This window comes from Borostomias antarcticus (genome assembly GCF_949987555.1).
Source record: "Borostomias antarcticus genome assembly, chromosome: 5".
In the NCBI taxonomy this organism is placed as follows: Eukaryota; Metazoa; Chordata; class Actinopteri; order Stomiiformes; family Stomiidae; genus Borostomias; species Borostomias antarcticus.
The window spans coordinates 32,337,460-32,363,946 of record NC_140238.1 but is presented as its reverse complement, the minus strand read 5'-3'; the positions used below and the strand labels follow the sequence as shown (position 1 = coordinate 32,363,946).

The 26,487-nt window shown below is 47.4% G+C and overlaps 2 protein-coding genes across 6 annotated transcripts; one reads left to right on the top strand and one right to left on the bottom strand.

The window, feature by feature from the left end:
- The first annotated feature begins 341 nt into the window (after positions 1–341).
- epn3a (epsin 3a) lies at positions 342–26,482 on the top strand. Of its 5 annotated transcripts, none has more exons than XM_084438183.1 (11): positions 342–387; positions 15,248–16,036; positions 18,245–18,363; positions 19,980–20,057; positions 20,555–20,647; positions 21,704–21,790; positions 21,962–22,100; positions 22,853–23,053; positions 23,736–23,834; positions 24,032–24,271; positions 24,623–26,482. In XM_084438183.1, the coding sequence occupies exons 2-11, from the start codon at positions 15,439–15,441 to the stop codon at positions 24,916–24,918; spliced, it is 1,950 nt and encodes a 649-aa protein (XP_084294309.1). In that variant the 5' UTR covers positions 342–387; positions 15,248–15,438; the 3' UTR covers positions 24,919–26,482. The 5 variants fall into 5 exon arrangements, with proteins under 5 accessions (XP_084294309.1, XP_084294306.1, XP_084294310.1 ...); XM_084438180.1 differs by lacking the exon at positions 342–387 and adding an exon at positions 12,729–12,980; XM_084438182.1 differs by lacking the exon at positions 342–387 and adding an exon at positions 14,055–14,090.
- rasd2a (RASD family member 2a) lies at positions 1,855–2,903 on the bottom strand (the record flags this gene model as incomplete). The annotated part of the gene is made up of 2 exons (XM_084439120.1): positions 1,855–2,381; positions 2,501–2,903. The coding sequence occupies 2 exons, from the start codon at positions 2,901–2,903 to the stop codon at positions 1,855–1,857; spliced, it is 930 nt and encodes a 309-aa protein (XP_084295246.1).
- Positions 26,483–26,487: the final 5 nt, after the last annotated feature.

Genomic DNA, 26,487 nt, shown 5'->3' with positions numbered 1-26,487 from the left:
TTGTCCTGGTCTGACACACATTGTTCACCATCACAGTAGTTTAGCGGTGTTGCATGTCACGTTGGTTTGGGCCATAAAACGATATCAGAACTCTCTCTTTCCAGCTGAGTCTTGTGATATCAGGACTAGCTGTCCCTAATCCCTCTCCTGGTCCTCTCCCTAGGGGTCTCAGGTGCTCCTGGCCTGGCCTGGCCTTATTGGACAGTATGTTACCAGCTCTGCTGTTGGAACTGGAGACATGCGTCACCAAGAGGCAGCATGACTCGGCACAGAACGTCCGTGGAGAACCAGGGCCATAAGAGGAAGGAGAGCAGACTTCCCAATCAGGATTAGAGGGACAGAAACCAGTTTTGGGATCATATGCGAGGGACCTCAACTCTCTGGCAGGTTAGATCGCCCGGACGTGCTCAAACTTGACAGGATATTCACAGTTCCACAGGAAGTGTGTCAGAGAAGACCCCTTTCCTGTCGCCCCCTAATGAAAACATCTGCAGCTCCATAGACTGAACCAAAATGGACACCGTTTGTCTTTATTATTTCTAGTGTACTTCATGTTGAACGCAAACGCGTGACCTTTGAGTGCCACCGGCACATCTAGTCTCCCATCCAGTGTGCTTATCTTTCTACTACTGGTTCATACTTTCAAAGAGGAAGGGGTGAAGGGTCAACCAGGCAGGAACGAGTCCTCGTCTCTTGTCCCATAATCATGTGAGGCGAACTGATCTTTACAGGCGTATCTCCGAAAATTAGAATATTCTGGAAAAAAAAGTGAAACTCATATATTATAGATTCATTACACATGAAGTGAAATATTCCCAGGCTGATTGCCTCCATGCTGATGCAGTCATTTGTGCAAAAGGAAAGTTAAGTATTTCAAGTTTTTTTTTTTCTTGTCATTTTGATGATTATGGCTAACAGCTACTGAAAACCACAAATTCAGTGTCTCAGAAAAGGCTTGAAATACTTCACTCTGTGATGTAATGAATCTATATAATATAATGAGTTTCACTTTCTGAAATTAGTGACAAAAAATATTGAACTTTTTCACGATATTCTAATTGTTGAGCTGCACCTGCATGTTGGCTCATCTCCTTCAATTCACTTGTAGTGACAGATAACAGATATGCAGTAATGTTAGATGATAAATTACTGGCCAAAAAGGACCAATCAGTTACTGAGCTCCTTGTCACATGACCTTATATGGCCTTGATAAACTGTATCCTGTCATCGCCTCATTCAAAGTCACAATTGGGGCTCACCCTGTCCATGGTGCTGAATTAGAACTGGAAGTTTTATATAATCGTTTTGGTGCCTACTTAACATGGTCAACTTCCTATCATCATTTATACTCAGACCACTTGTCGAAGCTCATATTGGTTGTAGCCTACATGTCCATCATGGTTAGGAACTCAATTCAATTCACAATTCTGTTGCAGATGGCTGTGTAGGCGTGTGTTCAATTGAGAATCGGAACAATCGCATTGCCTAGAGAGCTTTTGAGGCAGTCTGGAGTGGTCATCGTTGTATATTTATACTTATCAGTTATGTGGGTCAGCCAACACTATTCCGCCTGCAGTTCCGTGTCTGGACATGGTCTGAGTCATAACTATTATGTTTTGTTGGCCCAATGGGCGAACCTGTCATGATGTGAGGAGACAAATATAAGGTGACAAAGAATAAACAACAATTGAAGTCGATGTAATTGTTACATGGATTTAATAAAATAAAAAAAGATTCATTGCTAGCCTACACACAAAACAATAATTGCTCTGGTCCAACCAGATGCTGCAGAGTATAACTCTTTACATTATATGTATTGTATTACTACAATATGTTCGTGAGAAGTATCACAATTCATTGAATCTGACACTTATCGATAGCTTTGCTGCGTTTAGTTGCGCTTGGTCCAAGGACATTCTGCAGATCACAGCTGAAGCTGGGGCGACAGGCCAGCGGGTACACCGCGCCACAGGGCGCCTCCAACCCCAGCGCGCCGCTGCGTCTTCTCCCCCGCCGGCTGGTGCTCAACAAAGACACATATGTATGGATGGATATATGTTCGTGTTGTGACGGACTGGTCTCAACGGGCAGTCCGCTTAGTCCCACAAGAGCTCGGAACATCTCTTCCAGTCCGGTACCATCTTTAGCTGAAGCCTCGAAAAGCGCAGCGTCCTCACCGAAAGCTTCGCACATTTCGGACCGGCTGACAACTCGCTCCATTTTTAAGTCCACTTTGTTCCCGCATATTACAATCGGCACTCTCGCAGTATCTTTTAACTTCATGAGCTTAGTCTTAGCGGCTACGATCTCTTGCCTCAGCACGCAGATCTCATTGAACGACTCTCTGTCGTCCACACCAAACGCAAGGATGAATATGTCGCCTGTTCAAAAAAGGATGCAGTCAATTAGCCTAGATTCAGATTGATTTAATGCAAACCGTGTTATGTTCATTTATCTATAGCATATTATATAATGGGAATATATAAAGGCTGTGCACTACCTGTCAGTATGGATAATCTCCGTTTCGCGGGATAGTCTCTCTCGCTGGCTGCGTCCAAGATGTCAGTCTGGTAGGTCTCCCCTCGGATGTAGTAGAGCTTTCTGAAAAAGTCCTCGGCTGTCGGTTCATATCGTTCTTCAAACTCATCACTCAAAAAGCGCCGCAGAATGTTCGTTTTGCCCACTTTGGGTGCGCCTAGGACAACAACTCGCCGGCAGTTGCGGGGCTTGATGAGACGCAGGTCCTCCAGGGGAGCGGGGATCGCCAGCGCTGCAAGTGGATCAACTGACTTCTTGTGGAATCGATCAGACGTCGGGTGCCGATTGCCAGTGCTGGAGGACCTGACCTCCCTCTTCTTTTCTTGGTCTCTCCACTGCGCCCTGACTGTCTTAATAACCTCCATGCTTGTCTAGATGTTTGACATCTTGATATCAGAGCCAGACATGTGCTGCGTAAAGTGGAGAATTTGAGACGGCGTACTGCTCACACCTGTAGGCTAACATGCGAGGTGGACCGTCTGCCCATCGTTCATGCCTAAATGGTGATGCCCCGGCACAAGAGTTGAACGTTTTGGCGGCGGCATCAACGGAAAAGGTAGACTAACCCTCGGTTGTGTTCACCTGCACGCTCGCTCCTGGCTCGGTATCTTGCGCACCGGGCAGCGCGTGGGTCTGTGATGCAGAGTCGTGCCTCGAGCCTATATCCTCCTGTTCAGGTATCACGTCACTGCGTATCATTATCGCCTCTGCCCTCTCGCTTACTAATATAGCCTACTATGATTTTTTTTTATTTTTTTTAAAATCATGCATGGATATTAGACTACTCAAGCAGTCAAGCAGTTTTTTGAGTATTCATTAAGACATTTTACTAATTAATTGAATAATAGGCTGGGCTACACTTTAAAAAAGTGTTTTTTATAGATCTGGTTTTGTTGCTGTTCTGACTGATAGTCTGGGGAGATACTCGTCATCGCGAGACTATATGATCAATAACTCATTTGATGTCATGCTGAGTAACCACCAGTGACTTCTGGGTTTCTGGAAGTGGGCGGTGGGGTAGCCCTGGCTGTGTCACATCTGGGGGGGGGGGTGAGTGTGATGGATCGTGTTCAGATAACAGCCCCCCGTCATTGTGCACTGACGCAAACTGTGAATACTGAGTCCAGTTATTAGCCGTTATAGCCCTTATAGCCATTATGTGCTATAGCCTTTAGGGTCATACGTTGAGCTAATGTTCCTGCTGGATGATCATAAATTGATTTCGTGTTCCAGAATAGATGATCGGGTTCTCCAGCTCAGTGATGTTCTCTTCAGCTGCATGTAAAGAATAGAGATAATAGTGTTAAATCAAGCTGGAAATTGTTGAATCGTTTGCACGAGAGGAAAAAATGTGTCTGTCTCCCTGTTGTTGCCACAGACACGCTGGTACATTATTATTCCCTTATTCAAGTATTGTGTTGAGAGCTTTTGTTGTGTGTGACTCATGTTTTCAAAACTCACTGTTCTACTGTGATCACGACCTCAGCACTGCTGCAGACTTGTTAAACACCCGAGCGCTGCTGTGACTCAGGAGAAATGGTGATGCATTTTTCATTAGAACTAAACTATCACAGCATTGTTTCTGTAAGTGTTGCTACCACAGCAGCAGAAGAAGACAACATGGTGTGAGTTGCATTTGAATAAGGATGGGGCTCTGTTAAAATTCAATAGGCCTACTCCTGGATTTATTATAGTTTTTAATATGATATGGTCTCTAGACTTATACAGTACATGACTGGTAAATGGACTACACTTATATAGCGCATTTCCACCTTAGCGGCAATGGCCTCTCATTCACACATTCACACTCCAATGGCGGTAGCTGCCATGCAAGGTGTTAACCTGCTCATTGGGAGCAATTTGTGGTTAGGTGTCTTGCTCAAGGACACTTCGACATGTGGACAGTCGGAGCTGGGATTCGAACCGCTGACCCTTCGATCATTGAAAGACCCGCTCTACTAACTGAGCTACAGCCGCCCCTTAAGAATAGCAGCTCAATTCATCCAGTCAGAAAAATAATAGCTGAATGCATTATGGACAAAATAAAGTCTCTGTCTGTCTCTCTCCCTTTCCATTCAATTCAAGGGGACTACATGTTCAGTAAGGAATACAGTTCCTCAATTATTAATTATTACTCTAGCTGGAAATGATCTATCAGCAGTTCCCAGCTGGGCTCATATCTTTGAAGCAGTTGATGGACAGAGCACACTATTGTTTAAGGTGATCATATCATGTATTCCTTGGTTACAGATCATGAAGTACACATTCATTCACATTCACTTCAGACCGCAGATACTGGAGTGAAGACTCATGATTGACAGGCAGGTCACGTCAACGTCACCCACTTCTCTATACCATCCCTTTTTCAGGCCATTTCGACTGAGCAGACCACATTAAGAGCTCTTCTCTCCTATCGTACCACAGAGTCCAATGTGGTACAGACGACAACAAACAATTCACAGAGATGAATGTGGTCTGGCGGAGAAAAGATAAAGTCTATTGCCATGGAGACAGCTCTCCTGTTGCTGCGTCTGATACTCCAGATTGAATCCTATTAGTCCTTCAACGCGCTCCTCGGTGTCACAGTGGGGGAGACCGCTATGGCAGAAAGAGCTGTGGCATTGTCCCAAATAGGTCAGGAATGTCCTCAATTGGATGTACATGTATCTAAACTTCACACTGCTTACTAAAATAACACGCATGCTAGGAATGGGATGTACATTCATACATAAATAAACGCGCATGCTATGAATGGGATGTACATTCATACATAAATAAACGCGCATGCTATGAATGGGAAGTACATTCATACATATAAATTAGCCATCAGAGAATGTTCACTATTTGTACATGCCAGATATTTGAAACCCAGTCATTAAAGTAGTCTACTGGAAACCCCTATATGGCCTGTATGAAACCCAGAAATGTTGTTTCCTATGAACGTGTATGATTAAAATGTCTATCTACAGGCTTTAGATTAGAGATTAAGCTTGGTTGCTAAGTGTTGCATGTTGGGGAATTTGAATAATTAGCATAATAAGATAATTAAACGCTTAAAGACTAAACCCCAGACCGTACCAGCCCCAGACCGGCTCCCAGGCCCAGACTAGCTAGGTAGGTCAGCCATTCTCTATTCCGTTGCTCTGCCTTTCGCACATTGACACAGCACACATTTTGAGATGACCAACTGAACTGCAACTGAATTGAATTTGATGATCCAGTATTTCTTACGCAGCGGTGAGAGGGTGTAGTTGGGCTCACTGTGCCCAGATTGTGCTGCAGAGAAGAGAAGTGTTGAGACATGATGATCTTTGGATGTTCTGTTTCCTCAGACATGGTTGATCTACTCAGTCTTCCCTCCACTCTCATTACACCTTCTTGTAGGATCGGGTCCAGCTTGTAAGTGCAGCTTCCTTTTCAAACACTAGATGGTGCTGTTTCCAGTTTACAAAGGGCAGAGTAGTTGTGTGCACATCCAGCCTGTGTTAGGCCAGGTGCTGGATAATCATAGACTACATACCTGTCCATGCGAGAGAAGTCACAGATCCACACACTGGAATTACTGCTCCCGGATTCACTTCATTCATAAATATGCAACGTTTCGACCTGTAGGTCTTCATCAGGCAACTTCACCAAAGTTGAACAAGAAAGTGAAGAAAAACCAAAACACCAAATGCATATACTTGAAAACTAAAGTGAAGCTGCCTGACATTTAGTTCTTCATCAGGCAACTTCACCAACTTCAGCTGTTTCCAGTTTAGTTATTTCCTCAGGAAAGCTAAAGGCGCTTTCAGTCCCAGAAAGGTCGCTGTACTTTTCCCCTGGCTGTATCAAGGCAGAGAGAAAATAACTCATTCTCAGATTTCTGTCAATGGGAAAAACTTTTTTTTTTTTCCAGCAGATGTCTTAGTTCCAACAAGATTGAACTAGGAAAGCAGTTTTGTGTTAACACACACGGGCCCAATCCCAAACCAGCCTCGACCCACTCATACTTCACCACCGAGTGTCAGTCCAAATTAAATTCCATGGACAAATATCATGAATTTAATTTGGACTGACATCCTTGAGAGAAACATCAGCCATACATACACTTATACTAGGTTCATGCTCTTTGTTAACTGTGCAAGTTTGCACTTAAGGGCGTTTCACTTTTGCTTTTTCCAGCATTTGTTCCTCTTTTGGAGGAACAAATGCTGTTTGTTCCTCTTTTCCTCTTTTGCTTTTTCCAGCATTTGTTGGTCAAGATTCAAACATTTAATTTGGCAAATTCATTGACAATTTCCATTCACCATGTTCATCCAATACGATTCCTCTCCAATAGTAGATTTCCTACCCTATTAAGGCTCTTTGAATTCGCAGTGTGGTTAGAGCACTATAATTGAATATAATATAATAGTTGCAATGTAAATTGACGGTTTATTCCATTCTCAAGATTTTACACATTGTAAAAAAAAAAAAGAAAATACTTTTGTTCAATACTGAAGCTTAAACACAAGGCGTGAAAACAAACAAAACACTCTTTTTGTGCTCCCATTAGAGCCCCACCTTAGATCACTCCACCTCTGGATTAAACATTTTTTGGCTCTTAATACTACTACTACTACTACTACTATTACTACTACTACTACTACTACTACTACTACTACTACTACTACCACTACCACTACCACTACTACTACTACTACTACTACTACTACTACTACTACTACTACTACTACTACCACCACTACTACTACTACTACTACTACTACTACTACTACTACTACTACCACTACTACTACTACTACTACTACTACTACTACTACTACTACTACCACCACTACTACTACTACTACTACTCCTACTACTACTACTACTACTACTACTACTACTACTACCACCACTACTACTACTACTACTACTACTACTACTACTACTACTACTACTGATAATCATAATAATAGATTACATTTATATAGCACATTTCTAAAAACGCACAGACGCTTTAAATAGTAAATGGACTGGAATGTTGGATCTGTTTTGTCTTTATAGTGTTTCTTTTTATTATGTTTTTATCTGGAAAAAACTAGCTACCCAGCTACAACTGTAGTAATTTTGATTGGTGTGCATTGTCCCTGTACAAATAAACAAAATGAAATAAATAAATAAAAAGTGGGGAGCAGGGGCATGGAGGGGTTTATAGGTGAGGAGGAGGAGGAGCTTGTAGGAGATGTGGGACTTGATCAGAAGCTAGTGGAGTTGGATGAGGGTGGGGTGATGTGTTGGATGAGGGTGGGGATGATGTGTTGGATGAGGGTGGGGATGATGTGTTGGATGAGGGTGGGGATGATGTGTTGGATGAGGGTGGGGTGATGAGTTGGATGAGGATGTGGTGATGAGTTGGATGAGGGTGGGGTGATGTGGTGGATGAGGGTGGGGGGATGTGTTGGATGAGGGTGGGGTGATGTGTTGGATGAGGATGTGGTGATGAGTTGGATGAGGGTGGGGTGATGTGGTGGATGAGGGTGGGGTGATATGTTGGATGAGGGTGGGGTGATGTGTTGGATGAGGGTGGGGTGATATGTTGGATGAGGGTGGGGTGATATGTTGGATGAGGGTGGGGTGATGTGTTGGATGAGGGTGGGGTGATATGTTGGATGAGGGTGGGGTGATATGTTGGATGAGGGTGGTGGTGATATGTTGGATGAGGGTGGGGATGATGTGGTGGATGAGGATGTGGTGATATGTTGGATGAGGATGTGGTGATATGTTGGATGAGGATGTGGTGATGAGTTGGATGAGGATGTGGTGATGAGTTGGATGAGGGTGGGGATGATGTGCTGGATGAGGGTGGGGTGATGTGTTGGATGAGGATGTGGTGATGAGTTGGATGAGGGTGGGGATGATGTGGTGGATGAGGGTGGGGTGATGTGTTGGATGAAGATGTGGTGATGAGTTAGATGAGGGTGTGGTGATGTGGTGGATGAGGGTGGGGGTGATGTGGATGAGGGTGGGGGTGATGTGGATGAGGGTGGGGTGATGTGGTGGATGAGGGTGTGGTGATGTGGTGGATGAGGGTGTGGTGATGAGTTGGATGAGGGTGGGGTGATGTGGTGGATGAGGGTGGGGGTGATGTGGTGGATGATGGTGGGGTGATGTGGTGGATGAGGGTGTGGTGGATGAGGGTGTGGTGATGTGGTGGATGAGGGTGTGGTGATGAGTTGGATGAGGGTGGGGTGATATGTTGGATGAGGGTGTGGTGATGAGTTGGATGAGGGTGGGGTGATGTGTTGGATGAGGGTGGGGGTGATGTGGATGAGGGTGGGGTGATGTGGTGGATGAGGGTGTGGTGATGTGGTGGATGAGGGTGTGGTGATGAGTTGGATGAGGGTGGGGTGATATGTTGGATGAGGGTGGGGTGATGTGGTGGATGAGGGTGGGGTGATATGTTGGATGAGGGTGGGGTGATGTGTTGGATGAGGGTGGGGTGATATGTTGGATGAGGGTGGGGTGATGAGTTAGATGAGGGTGGGGGGATATGTTGGATGAGGGTGGGGATGATGTGTTGGATGAGGGTGGTGGTGATATGTTGGATGAGGGTGGGGATGATGTGTTGGATGAGGGTGGGGTGATATGTTGGATGAGGGTGGGGATGATGTGTTGGATGAGGGTGGTGGTGATATGTTGGATGAGGGTGGGGATGATGTGTTGGATGAGGGTGGTGGTGATATGTTGGATGAGGGTGGGGATGATGTGTTGGATGAGGGTGGGGTGATATGTTGGATGAAGATGTGGTGATGAGTTGGATGAGGGTGGGGTGATATGTTGGATGAAGATGTGGTGATGAGTTGGATGAGGGTGGTGGTGATGTGTTGGATGAGGGTGGGGATGATGTGGTGGATGAGGGTGGGGTGATATGTTGGATGAAGATGTTGGATGAGGGTGGGGTGATGAGTTGGATGAGGGTGGTGGTGATGTGGTGGATGAGGGTGGGGTGATGTGGTGGATGAGGGTGTGGATGATGTGTTGGATGAGGGTGGGGTGATATGTTGGATGAAGATGTTGGATGAGGGTGGGGTGATGAGTTGGATGAGGGTGGGGATGATGTGTTGGATGAGGGTGGGGATGATGTGTTGGATGAGGGTTGGGTAATGTGTTGGATGAGGGTGGTGGTGATATGTTGGATGAGGGTGGGGTGATGTGTTGGATGAGGGTGGTGGTGATGTGTTGGATGAGGATGTGGTGATGAGTTGGATGAGGGTGGGGTGATGTGTTGGATGAGGGTGGTGGTGATGTGTTGGATGAGGATGTGGTGATGAGTTGGATGAGGGTGGGGTGATGTGTTGGATGAGGGTGGGGTGATGTGTTGGATGAGGGTGGAGATGATGTGTTGGATGAGGGTTGGGTAATGTGTTGGATGAGGGTGGGGTGATGTGTTGGATGAGGATGTGGTGATGTGTTGGATGAGGGTGGGGTGATGTGTTGGATGAGGGTGGGGTGATGTGTTGGATGAGGGTGGGGATGATGTGTTGGATGAGGGTGGTGGTGATATGTTGGATGAGGGTGGGGATTATGTGTTGGATGAGGGTGGGGGTGATGTGGTGGATGAGGGTGGGGTGATATGTTGGATGAAGATGTGGTGATGAGTTAGATGAGGGTGTGGTGATGTGGTGGATGAGGGTGGGGTGATGTGGTGGATGAGGGTGGGGGTGATGTGGTGGATGAGGGTGGGGTGATGTGGATGAGGGTGGGGGTGATGTGGATGAGGGTGGGGGGATGTGTTGGATGAGGGTGTGGTGGATGATGGTGGGGTGATGTGCTGAGTGAGGGTGTGGTGGTGTTGGATGAGGATGGGGATGATGTGCTACCAGGGCTTGGTGTGGGTGAGAACCCTGGCAGCTGAACTAGATGAGGGTCTCAGCGACAGAGTCTGTGATGAATTTCATCCACTTGGTCTATAAACCACATTTCAATCATAAAAGCTCATAGAAAACACCATTTCTGGGTCGATTTCCAATAAACAAAAGTGTAATGATGTAAGGGCCACTCCTAAGTATTCAAATGAAAACAGATGACCACATGAGGGCAGCAGAGAGAAAGATCTGTCTGTCCCATGGAGAGGCACTGTGTTGTGTGTAAACAGCCAAGGTTTGATAACCTGGTGAAAAATACCGTCAGAAGATGAGGATTACTCAGACCATTACACCAAAGGACCCGAGTCTTATTTTCACTCCAGCCAGGTGTGCCCATAGACATTTTGGGCCCTATGAAAGAATATAATATTGTGCCCCTCAAGCCTATAATAATGATAATAATAACAGTAATAATAATGGCCGGGTTTTCCGAACGAGTTAAGAAGCACTTAACTCCAAAGTACTTCTTAACTCCCATACAAAGGGTTGCTCAAGAAGGTTTCCTTCTGCCCGGCCAATGGTGGTTTATGAGGGCCCCTGAATTGGAAACTCTTACACAGTGCCCCTGACTCCAACTCTAAATTAGGCACAAAGTTCAAACTACAGCTATAATTAATCTATTAATTCATTTAATTCATTTTATTTTAATACTTGTCGGATTGAAAATATACCTTTGTAGATTAGAGCTCTCTCTCTAAATTCCGCAAAGCTTAAACCAGCTTTAATTAATCAGTAGTGGATATACCATTTACTATAGGATTGTAAATAATATTTTTGTAGATAAGATCTTTCTTTCTCTGTTTTCTTCTTTCTTTTTCTTTCTTTCTTTCTTTCTTTCTTTCTTTCTTTCTTTCTTTCTTTCTTTCTTTCTTTCTTTCTTTCTTTCTTTCTTTCTTTCTTTCTTTCTGTCTGTCTGTCTGTCTGTCTGTCTGTCTCTCTCTCTCTCTCTCCCTCTCTCTCTCTCCCTCTCTCTCTCTCTCTCTCTCTCTCTCTCTCTCTCTCCCTCTCTCCCTCTCTCTCCCTCCCTCCCTCCCTCCCCCCCCCCCCACAGATCCTGATTTCACATCCCTGTGATGTCATCACCGTGCCTGCTGGCCCCGCCCCCTCCTCGCGGACTCCGCCAGCATGTCTTTCTGTGGTGACGTCACCAGGGCTTTGTCTGGAAACAAAGACTGGGCTCAGGAGTCTGTTTTCAGGGAAAATAAAGACATAGGACGGCCAGACAGAAAACAAGGCCCGGAGTGAGCATTAGACCGGGGGGGGGGGGGAGGAGACCGACCTTGTGTTGTGACCATGACATATGATAGGAAAACACTGTGAAGTAGCAGGTGCAACATGTCCAATCCACCAGGAAGGAGGGTTTGTGGGAAGGTAGCTGGTACAGTAGCTGTCCTTCACTGTAGGGAAGACCTCCTGTGCATCTTAGTCCTTTTCTGATTGGCAACTAGAGGAAATTGTTCATCTTTCTTCAGTTCTTGCTTTGTTGTGGATTCCCTCAGACGCTGGTCGTTGTAGCTGGAAGGCGGGGCCGGTATTTCCTGAATATCCTGCTTTCTCAACACTTTCAGGCCTTGGAAGTTAGTCGGTCATCTAAATAAAGGAATGTATTCTTACTACGCCATGTCACGTGACAGCTTGTGTATACAGTTACATGTGTGTATGTATGTGTGTATGTACTATGTATGTGTGTGTGTGTGGGGGGGGGGGTACAGATACAAGAGTTGTATCTGTATAAATGTTTGTGTGTGAAGGGGAGTGTTAGTGTTCGTGGGTGTGTGTGTGTGTGGGTGTGGGTTGGGCATTAGCGGAAATGAATAAGTAGCAGGCTAGAGAGAGCATGGTGTGGTGGAGGTGGGGCAGAGTTCCTTAGAAGCTTCACTCTTTTATTCCTTGAAGATTTGTAGCCACACATCAAGAAGTTCCATCACAACCATAAATCATAAGTGACATCATCTACTAAACTAAAACCTGTATCCGTCTATCTAAACAATATTATAGGCTACTTGTATGACGTGTATAATATAAACACAGTATTCTCTTTATTTGGACAGGCAAATGAGAGAATATGGATCCACGGGGTCTCTGAAACACTCCTGTCTCCTCCAGTCACCTGCTCTTGACAGGCTAATTGGCCCGGGTTCAAATGCCATCCCACAGGGAGAGAAAGGGTTAAAGTCTGACTCTGCAGGCCCCGCGTCACCCCTCCCTGTTCTGTCCGCCTCTCCCGTTCCGTTGTGACTGTGTGCTTTGGGGGGGGGGGGGGTTGTTCCCTCGACAAACCTGGCGCCTGGGTGTTATTATGTTGTGAGACGTGCACGCACACCAAACTTTCTATCACACGCAATATCGCACTTCTAGGATACCTGTATTCCAACCCGGACCGTTAAAAAAACACTTTGAACTTTTCCGTTCTCGTGAAATTTTCTTTTGTGATTTCACCATATTTTTCTACGGTGGTTATATTCGAAAAAGCCTCGGAAGATGTTGAGAGGAGGCGTTTCTATTGAAAGGGTCCCCAAGTTGGGACACCAATGACGCGCAAAGCGAGAGGTAAGTGATTTCATCCAGTGGGCCTACCGTAACCGATAACCGTGATTTAACTTGGTTTATTACATGTTTTATTACTTCAACTCCTATCTCCAGAACGGAGCTGAGTCATGGTTGTACACTTTGTCTGTGCTCGCAGTTGTGCTCTACGATCGTCGTATTTGACGCAATGTCGTTTCATTCGCCCCAGTTTGATAGCCTACAACACCCAGGAGCGAAAGTGATGGTCTAAGATGGACAAGGAAACAGACTATCTAAAATATAACCTGTGTACAGTTTAAGTTTTAAATAGCCCAGTCCGATACCGGAGCACACAGCCTCAACCTTCACCCTAAGCCACTTCACAGTGAATCCATATTATTACATGAACTATAGGCTACACGAAGCTATAGTGGTTATTACATTGTAATAAATACAATACATTGTCTGGAGTTATTATACTCTTTATTTATTTATTTAGATTAAGTTAGGAATGGGACAGCTGCCATATCAAAACTAATAGGTCACATTATCTAATGTTGAAGTTCTATTTCAAGGTGATCCAAAATCCTTACACCCCTTAAAATAAAGGCGCAAAGCACCCTAATATTTGCATTAGTGAAGAAGTTTGGCTTTGGGGAGGGACGTCAATAGGTCTGTGTTGCCTAACTCTCGTTATATCAACCGCAGTTGGCTAAAACATGCAGTTCACTGCTCATCCTCGCATTTCACATGAGTGACAGCGCATAATAAGAGAGGTGTCAAACTGTGGCTTGTTTATCATCATCAGGCCTGCGACAGATTTACCATCACGGTACCTCACTCCATATCCCGTCCCCTTATCGTCTCCCAGTCCCCTGTTTTCAGATTTCTAGGAATACTGCCCGGCTCTGACCATTTTATAGACGTTTCCTGTACAGGGTTCGAGAGAAGGAATCCCAGGAATCTCTCCCAGGGTTGTCTGGGTGCCAGACAGTAGGTGTCGGAGGAGCTAAAGGCTGGACCGTCCTGCCTGTCTACCACTTGAGATGATGTCTATGGTCAGCTGACCCAGGAAGCATTCTGGGCCTGTCTGTTTTCATCACTCATCAGTCTATTTCCATCCCTCTTACGCTAGGGTTCGGCATCCGATGCGTGAGTAGGCCTAAATGGGTATGCCACTGTGGATGTATTGATATTTGTAGTGTCGTTTGCATACAGGATACTTTGCCTCAGGTTCAACTGTCATTAATCGTGTCAGTTTTACTCCCATTGTATTCAATGGGACTGCACGTGAAACAATCAATAACACAGCATTTACAAGTCACAAGCCTCCCAGTCACACGCCAAAGCACTTTTAGTTTAACATTTTAGAAATGCTAACCCATGCCAGTACGCTTTTGACCGAGTCATGAGATTGATCTTGCATGTTCATGCATCTAAATGGTTTGTTTAATGACTAAGGCTGAATCATGAGTGGAAAGTTGCTTGTGTCCCTCACTTGCAATTTGATGTCCACACTTCAGTAGCTCATTATGCCCTAAGAGTACTTTAAAAGTAAGAAACCCCCCAGAGCACTGTTCTGTTCAACTATGGTTGTCTGTGTGTGTGTGTGTGTGTGTGTGTGTGTGTGTGTGTGTGTGTGTGTGTGTGTGTGCGCATTATGCAGTGAGTGCATTCGTGTGACTGTGAAAACTGGTTTGTCTAGAAGTTTTGTTTTCGAACCCTGAGAGTCAGACAATCACATCATACAAACGGGAAAGAGGGCTCCTTGTTGTGATAATACGTCCTTCAAAGGAAAATGGCGGCATGATATTTTTTACACTGGCAACCCTGGGTTATGGCCCGGCGGTCACATCCCTCCTTAAACTAATATTTGTACTCCTGAAAAAAAACACCCTCCCTTTGATGAACCATGTTCAAAATGGCCGCCAGCACAGCTCATCTCTGCTTACTGAGGGAAGATCTTGAGTAGCTAGCTCCCACAGTTCTCTCAGTGTCACTGTTAAGTTCTCCCAGGGAAAACCGAGCCCAGGTGTTGAGTTTCACATTACTGGGAGGGGCCGTGCTGCCCCCCCCCCCCCCCCTCTCTCTACACACTGAATGGGGACAGGAGTAAGTGAGGTAGACTGTTTTTTTGTTGTTTTTTTCTACATTGAATCCAGACATGTTTAGGCGAACAGATAGAAGAGCACGGTTGGATCTGGGTCGAGTCAAAGGTGACTTTCACTCCGTGCCTCTTCTGAGTGGAATGACCAGTCTTAGCCTTGGTATCAGTTTATGTCTAACTGGGATGTCCTCTCACACACCAGGAACATCCTCTTGGACGTCGTTGAACTTGAGGAGGACCACCTCACCACGCCTCCCTTTCTGAACTCACCTCCATCTTGGGTCGTCTCCCCCCCCCCTCCGCCCACCTGAGAGAACGCCGGTGGCCGAGCCGCTGTTACCGTCGTTCGTCCACTTCCTCTTCCCCTTGTGAGACGCCGCCGACGCCGCCGCCATGCAGACCTCATCGCTGCGCCGCCAGATGAAAAACATGGTCAACAACTACTCGGAGGCGGAGATCAAGGTCCGAGAGGCCACCTCCAACGACCCCTGGGGCCCGCCCAGCTCGCTGATGTCGGAGATCGCCGACCTCACCTTCAACGTGGTGGCCTTCACCGAGGTCATGGGCATGATCTGGAAGCGCCTCAACGACCACGGCAAGAACTGGCGCCACGTCTACAAGGCCCTGACGCTGCTCGACTACCTGATCAAGACGGGCTCGGAGCGCGTGGCCCAGCAGTGCCGCGAGAACGTCTACACCATCCAGACCCTGAGGGACTTCCAGTACACGGACCGCGACGGGCGCGACCAGGGGGTCAACGTGAGGGAGAAGGCCAAGCAGCTGGTGTCCCTGATGAGGGACGAGGACAGGCTGAAGCAGGAGAGGACCCAGGCCCTGAAGACCAAGGAGAGGATGACGGGGACCTCCGCCGGGATGGGCTCGGGGTCCCTTCCGCCCCCGTACCCCGGACGCCACCACAGCCAGCCTAGCATGGCGTCTCTCTACGGCGACGAGTTCAGTCGGTCCAGAGGCTCGCCTTCTTCATTCAACTGTGAGTAGCGCCTCACTGTGAATATTCACATACATATGCATTGCGTGTAGGTATGATGACCGCACGCGCACACACACACACACACACACATACATACACACACACCGAATGTTCAGGTGTTTGGCGGGACTAACAGTATGTCCCCCAGAGCCGGAATACAGCTCTCCAAAAATATATCATGTGTAAGGAATGTAGTGAATGATCTAATCAGAGTTCAGGCGTTCAAGCTAGCTTTTGTTTCATTATATAACATCCAGATGACTGTCTCATTATGTGTAGGAATGCCTGAAAAATACTCCTTGCTAATGGGGATTTTGGATGAGACATGCCTAGTGGGTTTTGGCTGTTATCTTGTGACCATGACAGATGATCTGTTAAGGTGACAGACGTAAGCTCAGTAACAACAACTCACCATCTTATCATCTTATCTTTTCAGTTGACATTAGAAAGGGACAAAAAGTTCATCTGTTCCCCCTTGGGGCTGCAAAGATAGCCTGTCAGCAGTATCTCGGTGTTTTTGTACCGAGACTAGTGGCTAAAACAAGCAAACATCGTCGGTCATGTGAAGTATAATTGTGTTTCTAGCAGCTGGACATAAGGACCTTGATGAGTTCTCTCTTCAGTGTCACCCTGGTTTTTCTCGGTAAGCGTCGGTTGGTTTCGGCGCTTCTCTCACCCAAACCGGGGTGCGCCGGTACGGTAGATGACATGTGCATTCCTCTCATTCTCCTGCCGTTGTTCACGTCAGCTAAACGGCGCTGACAAAGGACGGGAGGCCCTGTTTCTCTGTGTCACGGCTCTCACGTGGATCTGTGCCGCTGTTGTCTGTGGTCTATTATGCGCTCCGGCAGGCGGGCAGAGAGGTGGAACCGAGAGGGGTCCCGCCGCCTGCCTGACCGACCGGCCGGCCAGGGACGTCGAGTGACTGTGTCGGTTGTGTTAGGTCCGTTTACATAACTGTGGCCATTGGCATCTCAATTGTATCATTGTTTGTAAATTGCTTATGTTTTGTTGATGTTTGCGTTTGCCTGTGAGCTCGTCGGCATTGGAAATGAGGGAAACCTCAACTGCCCCACGAGTTTAAATATTTGAAATGAAAATTCCACATTTGAGAAGGAGCCCCCGGTAGCAGCAGCAGGACTCATATTGACGTGTCTCGTGGGTGTGGTCAGAGGGTGTGGTCTCTGCAGTGTGTCCTAACTGCTAATGTCCAGCCAGAGTGTGGTGTCAGTGGGAACTGAGTCACCGTGTTAATATCATACTTCTAGTTTCTGTGGCGTCTTTGATTTCCCCACAGCGAGACGCACTTGAGACCAGAGAGAGAGAAAGACCAACAACTGCTCTCTCTTTGATTTCCTCACATACTTAACGGACCAGGATCAGAACTCTCCGAGGAGCATCTGAGGACAAAGGAATGTTCTCCACTGTGAAATGCTTCAGGGCAGTTGCAACGCTCGGCATATTTTCATCCTTTGACATTTAGCCTGCCACATAAACAGTTGTATCATTATGATAGGTGGTGTCAGTAGTGACGTGGGGTAGCGTGATCCAGTGCCTGGTGGTCTTTCGGGGGTACAGCCCGGCCGTGGCTGAGGGTTCGATGGGGGGGGGGGGGTGATGGATGGATCGGGGGGCGCCGGTCACGAGGTTGGCGGTAGCTCCCGGCCAGGGCGCATTCCAGACCGGGTGGGGGGACAGTGAGGGGCGATGTGGTGGAAGCGATTAGGGTTCAGAGACCTTGTGCCAACGTCTGCCCTGCTACCCTCCCATACCCCCCCACACCCCCACCTCAGCCTTGACCCGCCACCGGGCACCCAGACTGCACCGCCAGTCCCCCCTCCCCACCCCAAAACCTGGGTCTGTGTCCTGGAGCCGACCCAGAGGATTTGGGGTAATAACGCCCCCCCCCCCAGCCTCTCACACAGATCCACCATTGTTCCCGAGCGCAGGCAGAGAGAGACAGAGCGTGGCGATGCCAGAGCAGGCCTGGAACAACAGCCATTGGACCACAGTATTAACATGCAAAAAGTGCCAGTTTGCAAACTCTGCCCTTAAAAACGAGACTAATGTGGGTTTGTCTTTGTCCCGCCTCGACCCTGTCCCCCCCCCCCCCTCTCTCTCTATCCCGTTCCCCCTCTCTCTCCCTGTTCCTGCCTCCCTGAACTCCCCCCCTCTGCCCCCTCTGCTCCTCCTCGGCGGGGGGCTCAGCCTCCTCCTCCAGCCCCCAAGTGGCCTCGGACATGGAGCAGGCCCGCCCCCAAACCACTGGGGAGGAGGAGCTACAGCTGCAGCTGGCCCTGGCCATGAGCCGCGAAGAGAGCGAGAAGGTGAAGACACACACACACAAACACACACACACACACGGACACACGCGAAGACACACACACACACACACAAACACACACACACACACACACACACAGACACATGCGAAGACACACACACAGACACACATGAAGACACACACACTAGGGATGTTAACAGTTAACTGACTATCGATTAATTGCCGATAAGAATTCACTCGAGTAAGGTTTGGTTACTCGATTAACTGCTTGTTAATGGAACAGAACTTTTTTTTTTTTAACGAACGTTATCAACGGGAGTTGTGTGAAATGTAATCATGATTTAGGGTCTGACTGCACATGAGGGCACCACGCCATGTAGTGAAGGCTAATTGGGATGCCGGGAAATTTCAACGACACAGCGGAAGACGACACAAAAATGAAGCGAGCAAAGCGCAGTCCAGTGTGGGACGTTCTTATCAATTAATCAACTATCGTTTGTTAAGGTTAACAGTTATCGATTAATAAAATTCCTTGAAATTTGCAGCCCTACCACACACACACACACACAAACACACACACGCACAATGCGCTGACGCCAAGCATAAACCTCAAAGCCCCAACCTGGCACTGACCAAGAGGCTCCTCCACTTCCTGCTGACAGCGTGCATTGTGGGAACACCGTAGACACGGCCTCCCACTCAGACTCCATCCCCTACGGAGACCAAACCTCCACTAAGAGGCCTCCATTTCCCCTGGCCGTTAACAGAGAGCGATGGCGTCCTCTCTCGCCCCCCTGATGGAGTCAATAACAGCCAATGAGAGGGATGGACGCTGAGGGGGGGGGGGGGGGGGCTGCTGCTCAGTGGACGAGGGAGCGGACGGGATGTTCGCATCGATCCGCTGCTCATCAGCCCGGCTCGGCCGCCAGGACTGTTATCGATAGCCAGAGCAGATAGCCAGAGCATCAAACGCCCTCTGCGAGTGTGTGAGTGTGCGAGTGTGTGAGTGTGTGTTGAGAGTAACATTGCGGCAAATACAGCCCACTGAGGCCATGTGAACAAGCAAGAACTCATTAGGCCTTGCGTATTATCAGACAGGGAAATGGGAGGTTTTTTTATTGCCTGTAATGAGCGTTCAGGTGATGATAGCTCTTCCCTCTTCTACTCAGCGAATCATCTCTACTTTACTAGTACTTTACACTTCAAATTGTTCTGCACTTGCCAAGATTTAAAATCGTAGATTTGGAAAGATGAGATTAATTCTCTTGTTTTTAAAGTTATTTACTAGTTTCTATCTTATTTCTAGACTGGAACCAGCTTATTTTAAGATTTCTTATCAAGTAAAATTATCTTGCTGCATGGAATTTCACTAGTATTAAGTAATTTCCTCAAATTCAGTATCTTGCTTCATGGACAGATAATTTCACTAGTATTAAGTAATTTCCTCAAATTCAGTATGTATTTCTTGTATTTGAATGAGTGTTTTTTGCCGTGTACTCGCTGTGCCTGCTAGATGTCCCCTCATCGTCCGGTGTGTTTGTCAGTGAATGTAATGTAATGAAAAGTCCTCGTCACACCCAAAACAACGAGAGCTTCTGTAGAGCTGACCTTTGCAGTTTGATTCGTCTTCCTCCTAACTACTTTGACCCTTGACCCTAGTCGCCACCCCCCGTGGATATTGACGAGCAGACGCAGCTTCAGATCGCTATGAGCCTCAGCAAGGAGGAGTCCAGGAAGGTACAGAGACGCGCGGGCCGCACCCCTCCACCCCCCCCCTAACCAAACCACCCCCCCCCCCCCCACCCCGTCGCCCCCCACTGAGAGACACGCCCCTCTCCGTCTAGGGGTCCCTCAGAGCCAGGCTGAACGCATGTCACTCACGCTCACTCCTCTCCAGCTTCGGTGTCTCTCGCCCTCGTCCCCGAACTGCGGCATGCACCTCTCTCTAAAACAGGAACAGGCCGCATCCTTCTGTCCCACTAACCAACTGGATGTTTCCCTTTCTCTCAGACTAATGCTGGCACAGTACGAGGTCCCGCCCTCAGCCCCTCCGACCTTAGCGATTGGCTAATCCCTTTGCGGGGGAGTGCAGTCCGACGGAGTGCCCGGGCGAACTCCTCTAACTGTGTAGAATGACTTGCATGCCATATGGGGGAGTGTTGAGACGGGTTGTCTCTTTCATCTGTCCACCTGTGACTGATTGTGTCCCACTCCGCCGGTCCTCGTCCTCGCAGCCTCCCCCGCCACGCCCTCCCATCGCCCTGGACATGGACGAGGACACGCAGCTCCAGATAGCGCTGAGCCTGAGCAAAGAGGAGCACCAGCAGGTAGCGCCCCCTGGCTGTCAACGAGGAGCCTCCGGGATCCTGCACAGCTCAGCCTAACTCCTCCTGCCAGGCTCCCTCTCCTCCTGTCTTTCTGTGACTGCTTCATCTGTCTGTCTGTCTGTCTGTCTGTCTGTCTGTCTGTCTCTCTCTCTCTCTCTCTCTCTCCCTCTCTCTCCCTCCCTCTCTCTCCCTCTCTCTCTCTCTCTCTCCCTCTCTCTCCCTCTCTCTCTCTCTCTCTCTCTCCCTCTCTCTCTCTCTCTCTCTCTCTCTCTCTTCGGTGTTTTACTCTTTGACTTTTTGGCTGATCTTTACTGTCCTTGCTTCCTGACTCCTCCTCCCTTTGCTCTGTGCCTCTCTCTCTCTCTCTCTCTCTCTCTCTCTCTCTCTCTCTCTTTCTTTCTTTCTCTCTTCTCTCTCTCTTTCTTTCTCTCTCTCTCTTTCTCCCTTCTCCCTCTTTCTTTCTCTCTCTCTCTTTCTTTCTCTCTGTCTCTCTCTTTCTCTTCTCTCTCTCTCTCTTATTCCCTCCATCTCATTCTCCTTTTCACTCTTTCTGCCAGGGAAAGCACACTCTCTACCTCTTTCTTTCTTTCTTTCTTTCTCTTCTCTCTTTCTCCCTCTCCCTCTCCCTCTCTCTTTCTCTTTCCTTTTCTTTCTTTTTCTTTCTTTCTTTCTTTCTTTCTTTCTTTCTTTCTTTCTTTCTTTCTTTCTTTCTTTCTTTCTTTCTTTCTCTCTCTCTCTCTCTCTCTCTCCCTCTCTTATTCCCTCCCTCTCTTTCTCCTCTTCCCTCTCGCCAGGGAAAGCACAATGGAAGCACTCACTAAGTGCCTTGTCCTTGACTGCTCTCTCCTCTTCTCTGACCTGAGGAGTCTCTCTGTCTCTCTACCTCGGTGCCCTCTCTCTCCGCGTGTCCAGCTCTCGGACGCGCGTTTCGCGTGACCGCGCACGTCCGTCTCTCTGACCTTGCGTGTCTCGAGCTGTAAACAGAGTTTGTGAGATTCAGAGGTTCTGCCCCCGAAGCCTTCACATGCCTCCGTATGTCTGTGTGTCCGTTGCCAGGAGCAACAGAGTCGCCAGGGAGACGAGTCGCTGCTCCAGAAAGCTCTCGAGGAGAGCAAACGAGAGATGAAGCCGGGTGGAGGCGGGGTAGGAACCTGTTTATACCGTTTACACCGTTCATACACTCCATGTGTCGTAGTTTACACACACGTAAAAACATCCGTGAATTATTTGCCCCTTAAAGCAGCACTTATGCTCGTCCTCATTGGTTATAGACGTGTGCTTGCATCCATTAAGACCAATTTTTTTCCTGCTCAGTCTGCATTGATGGACCTTGTGGATGTTTTCGCCGTGGCCTCTGAGGCGCCCCCTAGTGACAGCCCCTGGGACCTGTCAGGGGGAGACATACGGCCTCAGGCCGCGCGCCCGGCCGGCTCCGACCCCTGGGACACAATGGGTAAGACTAAACATTAACGGTGACCTCATCATCACTCTTTGCTTCCTGCTCTAGCAGTGCCTCATAGATGACCACAGTACAGTCCACTCTCCACACGTCCCTGAACTCACCACTCATGTGTCAGTACTACTACCTAATGGGTTAATTGCATAATACATTCATGGGTTGTTTATTCATCAACCAATACACAGCCTCGTTTTGTAAAAAAAAAAAAATATATATATATACATATATATAACATCCAGATACCCAATATAAGCTGTAGCCAACTTTATAACATTCATCATGTAGTCCAGCCATTCTCAACCAGTGGTCCGCAGAGCGCCATCTAGTGGGCCACGGAGGCAGTGGTAGCCGACTGCCAAATGGTTAGAAAAAAAGAACTAAAGTTTGGTCATTTACATTTTATCTAAATGCACTCAAGAATTCACACATACATAAAAAGATTCAAGTAAAAATGCATAATTTCAATGACCAGTTTGAATATCACCACGCCAATCACCTCCAAATGTGTTCAGCTAACGTAGATTGCTAGCGAACGTTCCCTCGGATGCAAACTTTCCCTCACCCTCGGATGAGAAAAGTGACGGACCACCATTTTTTTCCCTCGTGTATTTGGGAAGGTGGTCCTCAGAATTGTTTTAACAATTCAAAGTGGGCCTTAAGTTACAAAAGGTCGAGAACCCCTGATGTAGCCCACTCACAACAAAGCGGTAGAAATCCCTATTTGGTGTCTTCTTGTTTTGTTAAAGTGGAAGTGCGCTCCTCCCCCCCTGCGATCGAGAGTCCCTGGATGGCCCCCCCAGCCTCCAGCAGCCCGGCCCCGCCCTGGGAGCACACACAGACCCCCCCGGACGCATGGGAGGGCCCGCTCACCGCACCCAGTCCCAACCCCAACCCCACCCTCCCCTCCAGCGCCAGCAGCCGACCCTGGGCCTCCCCTGCCAACACAGGTGCCCCCTCCCCTAAGGAATACACTCAGATAACTTAGGCCTAGATCAAGTGTTTATAGACCACGGACATTATAGTTAACGAAAAACTGCCTAAAAAATGAAAACTAAGTGTGAAAAAACATTTTAGTTAAATAAAATAAAATAAAAATGAAAAAAATAGTTAAATAAAATGAAATAAATAAAAAAAACTAGGCTTTACAAAAAAAAAGATAACTAACTAAAACTGTATTGTGTGTTTACAAAACTAAACTTTTCATTTCATACATAAGCCTAGTATTTTGGGTGGATATGAAATCTATCCTCCATCCACCTTTTTAGCTGTGCCCCTGCGCAGAAGTAAGCTGACGTGCGCCAGATGGTTTGTTTCACACAGAATGAAACAACATGAGCTCATGAGATCAGGATGGTCTCACCAGGCTTGCGCAGAAGAAGAAAAAACTAAAACTAATACTGAAACTAATAAAAACTAAACTAAGCATTTTTAAAAAATAAAAATGAAACTAAACTAGCAAACCTGCTTTAAAACTAATAAAAACTAAACAGAAATTGAAAACAAAAACTTAAAACGATATAAAAATAAAAACTAATGAAAAAAAGTTTAACTATTAAAACTTTGTTATAGACATGGAACGGAATATCTTACCTCAGTGTGAACTAACTATACCATGATGTGTTGTTTCAGGGGCCTCAGGGGGTGACCCCTTCTCTGGCCTAGACGAAAACAGCGGGGGGCCTGGAGGTGCAGCTAAGGGCCCCTCTCCTCGGTCCATGAGCCCGACAGGTCAGTCACAGAGTAGCAACCTCTTTCTCTCTTTGGTGGGACCTATGCCCACCCTCCCTCTTGCTCTCTGTAAAGCGCATTGTGTTGCCTCTGTGTATGAATTGCGTTATATAAATAAAGTTTGATTTGATTTGATTCTGCCTCAGCCGCCTGCTCATAGTGACTCCATGTCTGTCTCCATCTTGGCTCCCTGCTAGACGGGGGGGACCTGTTCGATGAAGCCATGGACGGGGGTCAAGTGCATGTGAACGGACGAGGCGAGGGCAGTCCAGAGATGTTCGACCTCTCCCGCCTGGGCGAAAGCCTGGCCGCCCCCAGCCCCCGGACCTGCCGGACCCCCGAGTCCTTCCTGGACCCCACAGCGGCCTCCCTGGTCAATCTAGACTCCCTGATCCCAGCCAACCCCCCAGCAAAGACTAAGAACCCCTTCCTCTCAGGTCAGTGAATCCCAATAATATCATTACAGGGTGTGTGTGTGTGTGTGTGTGTGTGTGTGTGTGTGTGTGTGTGTGTGTGTGTGTGTGTGTGTGTGTGTGTGCGCGTGTGTGGGTGGCTGGATGGGTTTTGTTCGTACCATAGCACGAAAACAAAATAACCCTATGAGGTTAAGCAAGTCTAGTCAAATCATATTGGATCAAGTTGACCCGGTACCAAGCGATGGAAAGACACCATATACTGTACGGCATAAGTGGGCACCTCATCCGAGCGCAGTCTCATTTCATGTGCAACGCTTTGACCTACGACCTCTGGGAGTACGTGTACATGCCCTGTCTCTTCTTTTTCTGCAGGACTAAGTGCTCCTTCGGCCACCAACCCGTTCCAAAGTGACCAACCGCGTCTGACCCTGAACCAGATGCTTCCCAGCTCCACCTCCCCGGTGCCCCCGGCCTCCTCTCTCCCCTACAGCGCCTCCTTGCCCCTGCCGGCCAGCCATCAGCCTGCCGGCCTGCCCACCTCCGCCACCCACCCTACCCACCCCGGCCTGGACATGCCGGGGAACCTGCCCCAGCCGCTGCTGCCCTTTTCCTCAGCGAGCGCTCTGAGCCAGCAGGCTGACCAGCACAACCAGAATCCCTTCCTATGAGGTCCAACTGTTTTTTGGGGGGGTAGCGTTAGGTTTTATTCTTGAAATGTCAATCGAACCTCAACTGGAACTCAGACTGAAAAGTGAACTGAAACGGAACTGAACACAAACTGAAACCCCTGTTCCATGTTGGTGGTTTTCATATACGGGCTGTAATAGTGTAACCCTTCGAGCGCTGCCTGCTGGCTTTGTTCTTCACCGTCACACCCTGCCTTGTTCCTAATGTGTAGAAAGGGTGTGACGGGAGAACGGAGAGGAAGTTAGGTGTGTATCGGCGGAAGGCAATGTCCCATAGAACTTTGTAAGGCCATAACATAGTCCTGATTTACTTCTGATAAGCCTCTGCAAAAGGAGCTCCATTGATAGAAAGTACAATTGGATAAGACAATTCGATGCTACAGTACGGCTACAGATCACGGAGAATGATTTCAAGTCACATGTCCACTTTGGTGCTTTGTATGATTGGCTCCACACTGTTGATCTAGCACTGATTGTACCAGATACGCCTGCTTCCCTCACTGATAGTCCGCACCTGGGGTAGCCCCCCCCCCCCCCCCCCGCTTGAGCTGCACTTCCTGGTCCACTGACCCACTGTGCCCCCCGGGACGACCTCCTACTAAGGACACGACACATGGAGGCCTGCCAAACGAACCATCCAGGAAATGAAACCTGGTTTATTTTCCCCTGATTGCGTTAATGTGATTCGCTCAGTGACTCGAGTCGTGGTGGAACGCTGTTGGGACAGAGCTGACGAGAAACAGGCTGATGTCATTTGCTTCCGTTGTAGTGGAACGGGACTCTTGGGGTCAAAGTGAATGAAAAGTGTTTATTTTTCAGGGACCAGGACTGTTTCAGAATTCACAATAAGCAAGAAGCAACCTATTAGAAGATGGATGATTTTTTTTTTATTGCTTGTTGCTTGTGAAACACTGATTCTCATAAAAATATAAGGGTATAATTAACAAGCCTTTGCAATTCATGGTTTATATCAGCGTTTAATTACTTACTCCCATCCAGTCTCACAATTCAGTACAACCATACATTCATACCAGACCTTTTTTATGAAGCCACCATTTACAAAAGCTTTATAAAACATCTAAAAGGAATTATTTTTCATTTTTGCAGCATGTCTGCCCTCTGCAGGCCAACGTTGATAAAGCATGTCACGTGCCCAAACATGGCTTTCCCTTATTTCTCTTTTCAGTTGCTCCCCTTCAGCTGCTATTGCTTGGGCTATTTTTCATCAAATCAAACTTTATATGTATAGCGCATTTCATACACAGAGGCAACACAACACAATTTCATCCCTCATGTGCACCAGTAATAATATGGATTTCATATCTGTGTGGTGTAATTTTATACACTGCTGTAGTCTCACTTACTCATGTCTTGTTCGTTATAGTAAGGATTAGAACATAATATGTCTGCGGTATCAGATACTGTATCAGGGTTTTTACTCACTATTTAGATCACTTCTAGATACAGTACAAGGCAATATCATATGAAAAAGTATTTTTCTGTGTGTTAAAGATGATGATGGCCATTAAGGATATGATGCCACTAGCCTCT

What these genes read in the sequence shown, in the direction of transcription:
- epn3a (XM_084438183.1), top strand. Translation starts at nt 15,439, where the DNA reads ATGCAGACCTCATCGCTGCGCCGCCAGATGAAAAACATGGTCAACAAC. An exon ending in GCCGCGAAGAGAGCGAGAAG is followed by an intron (nt 18,364 to 19,979) that starts GTGAAGACACAC and finishes CCTTGACCCTAG; the next exon opens with TCGCCACCCCCCGTGGATAT. An exon ending in TAAGAACCCCTTCCTCTCAG is followed by an intron (nt 24,272 to 24,622) that starts GTCAGTGAATCC and finishes CTTTTTCTGCAG; the next exon opens with GACTAAGTGCTCCTTCGGCC.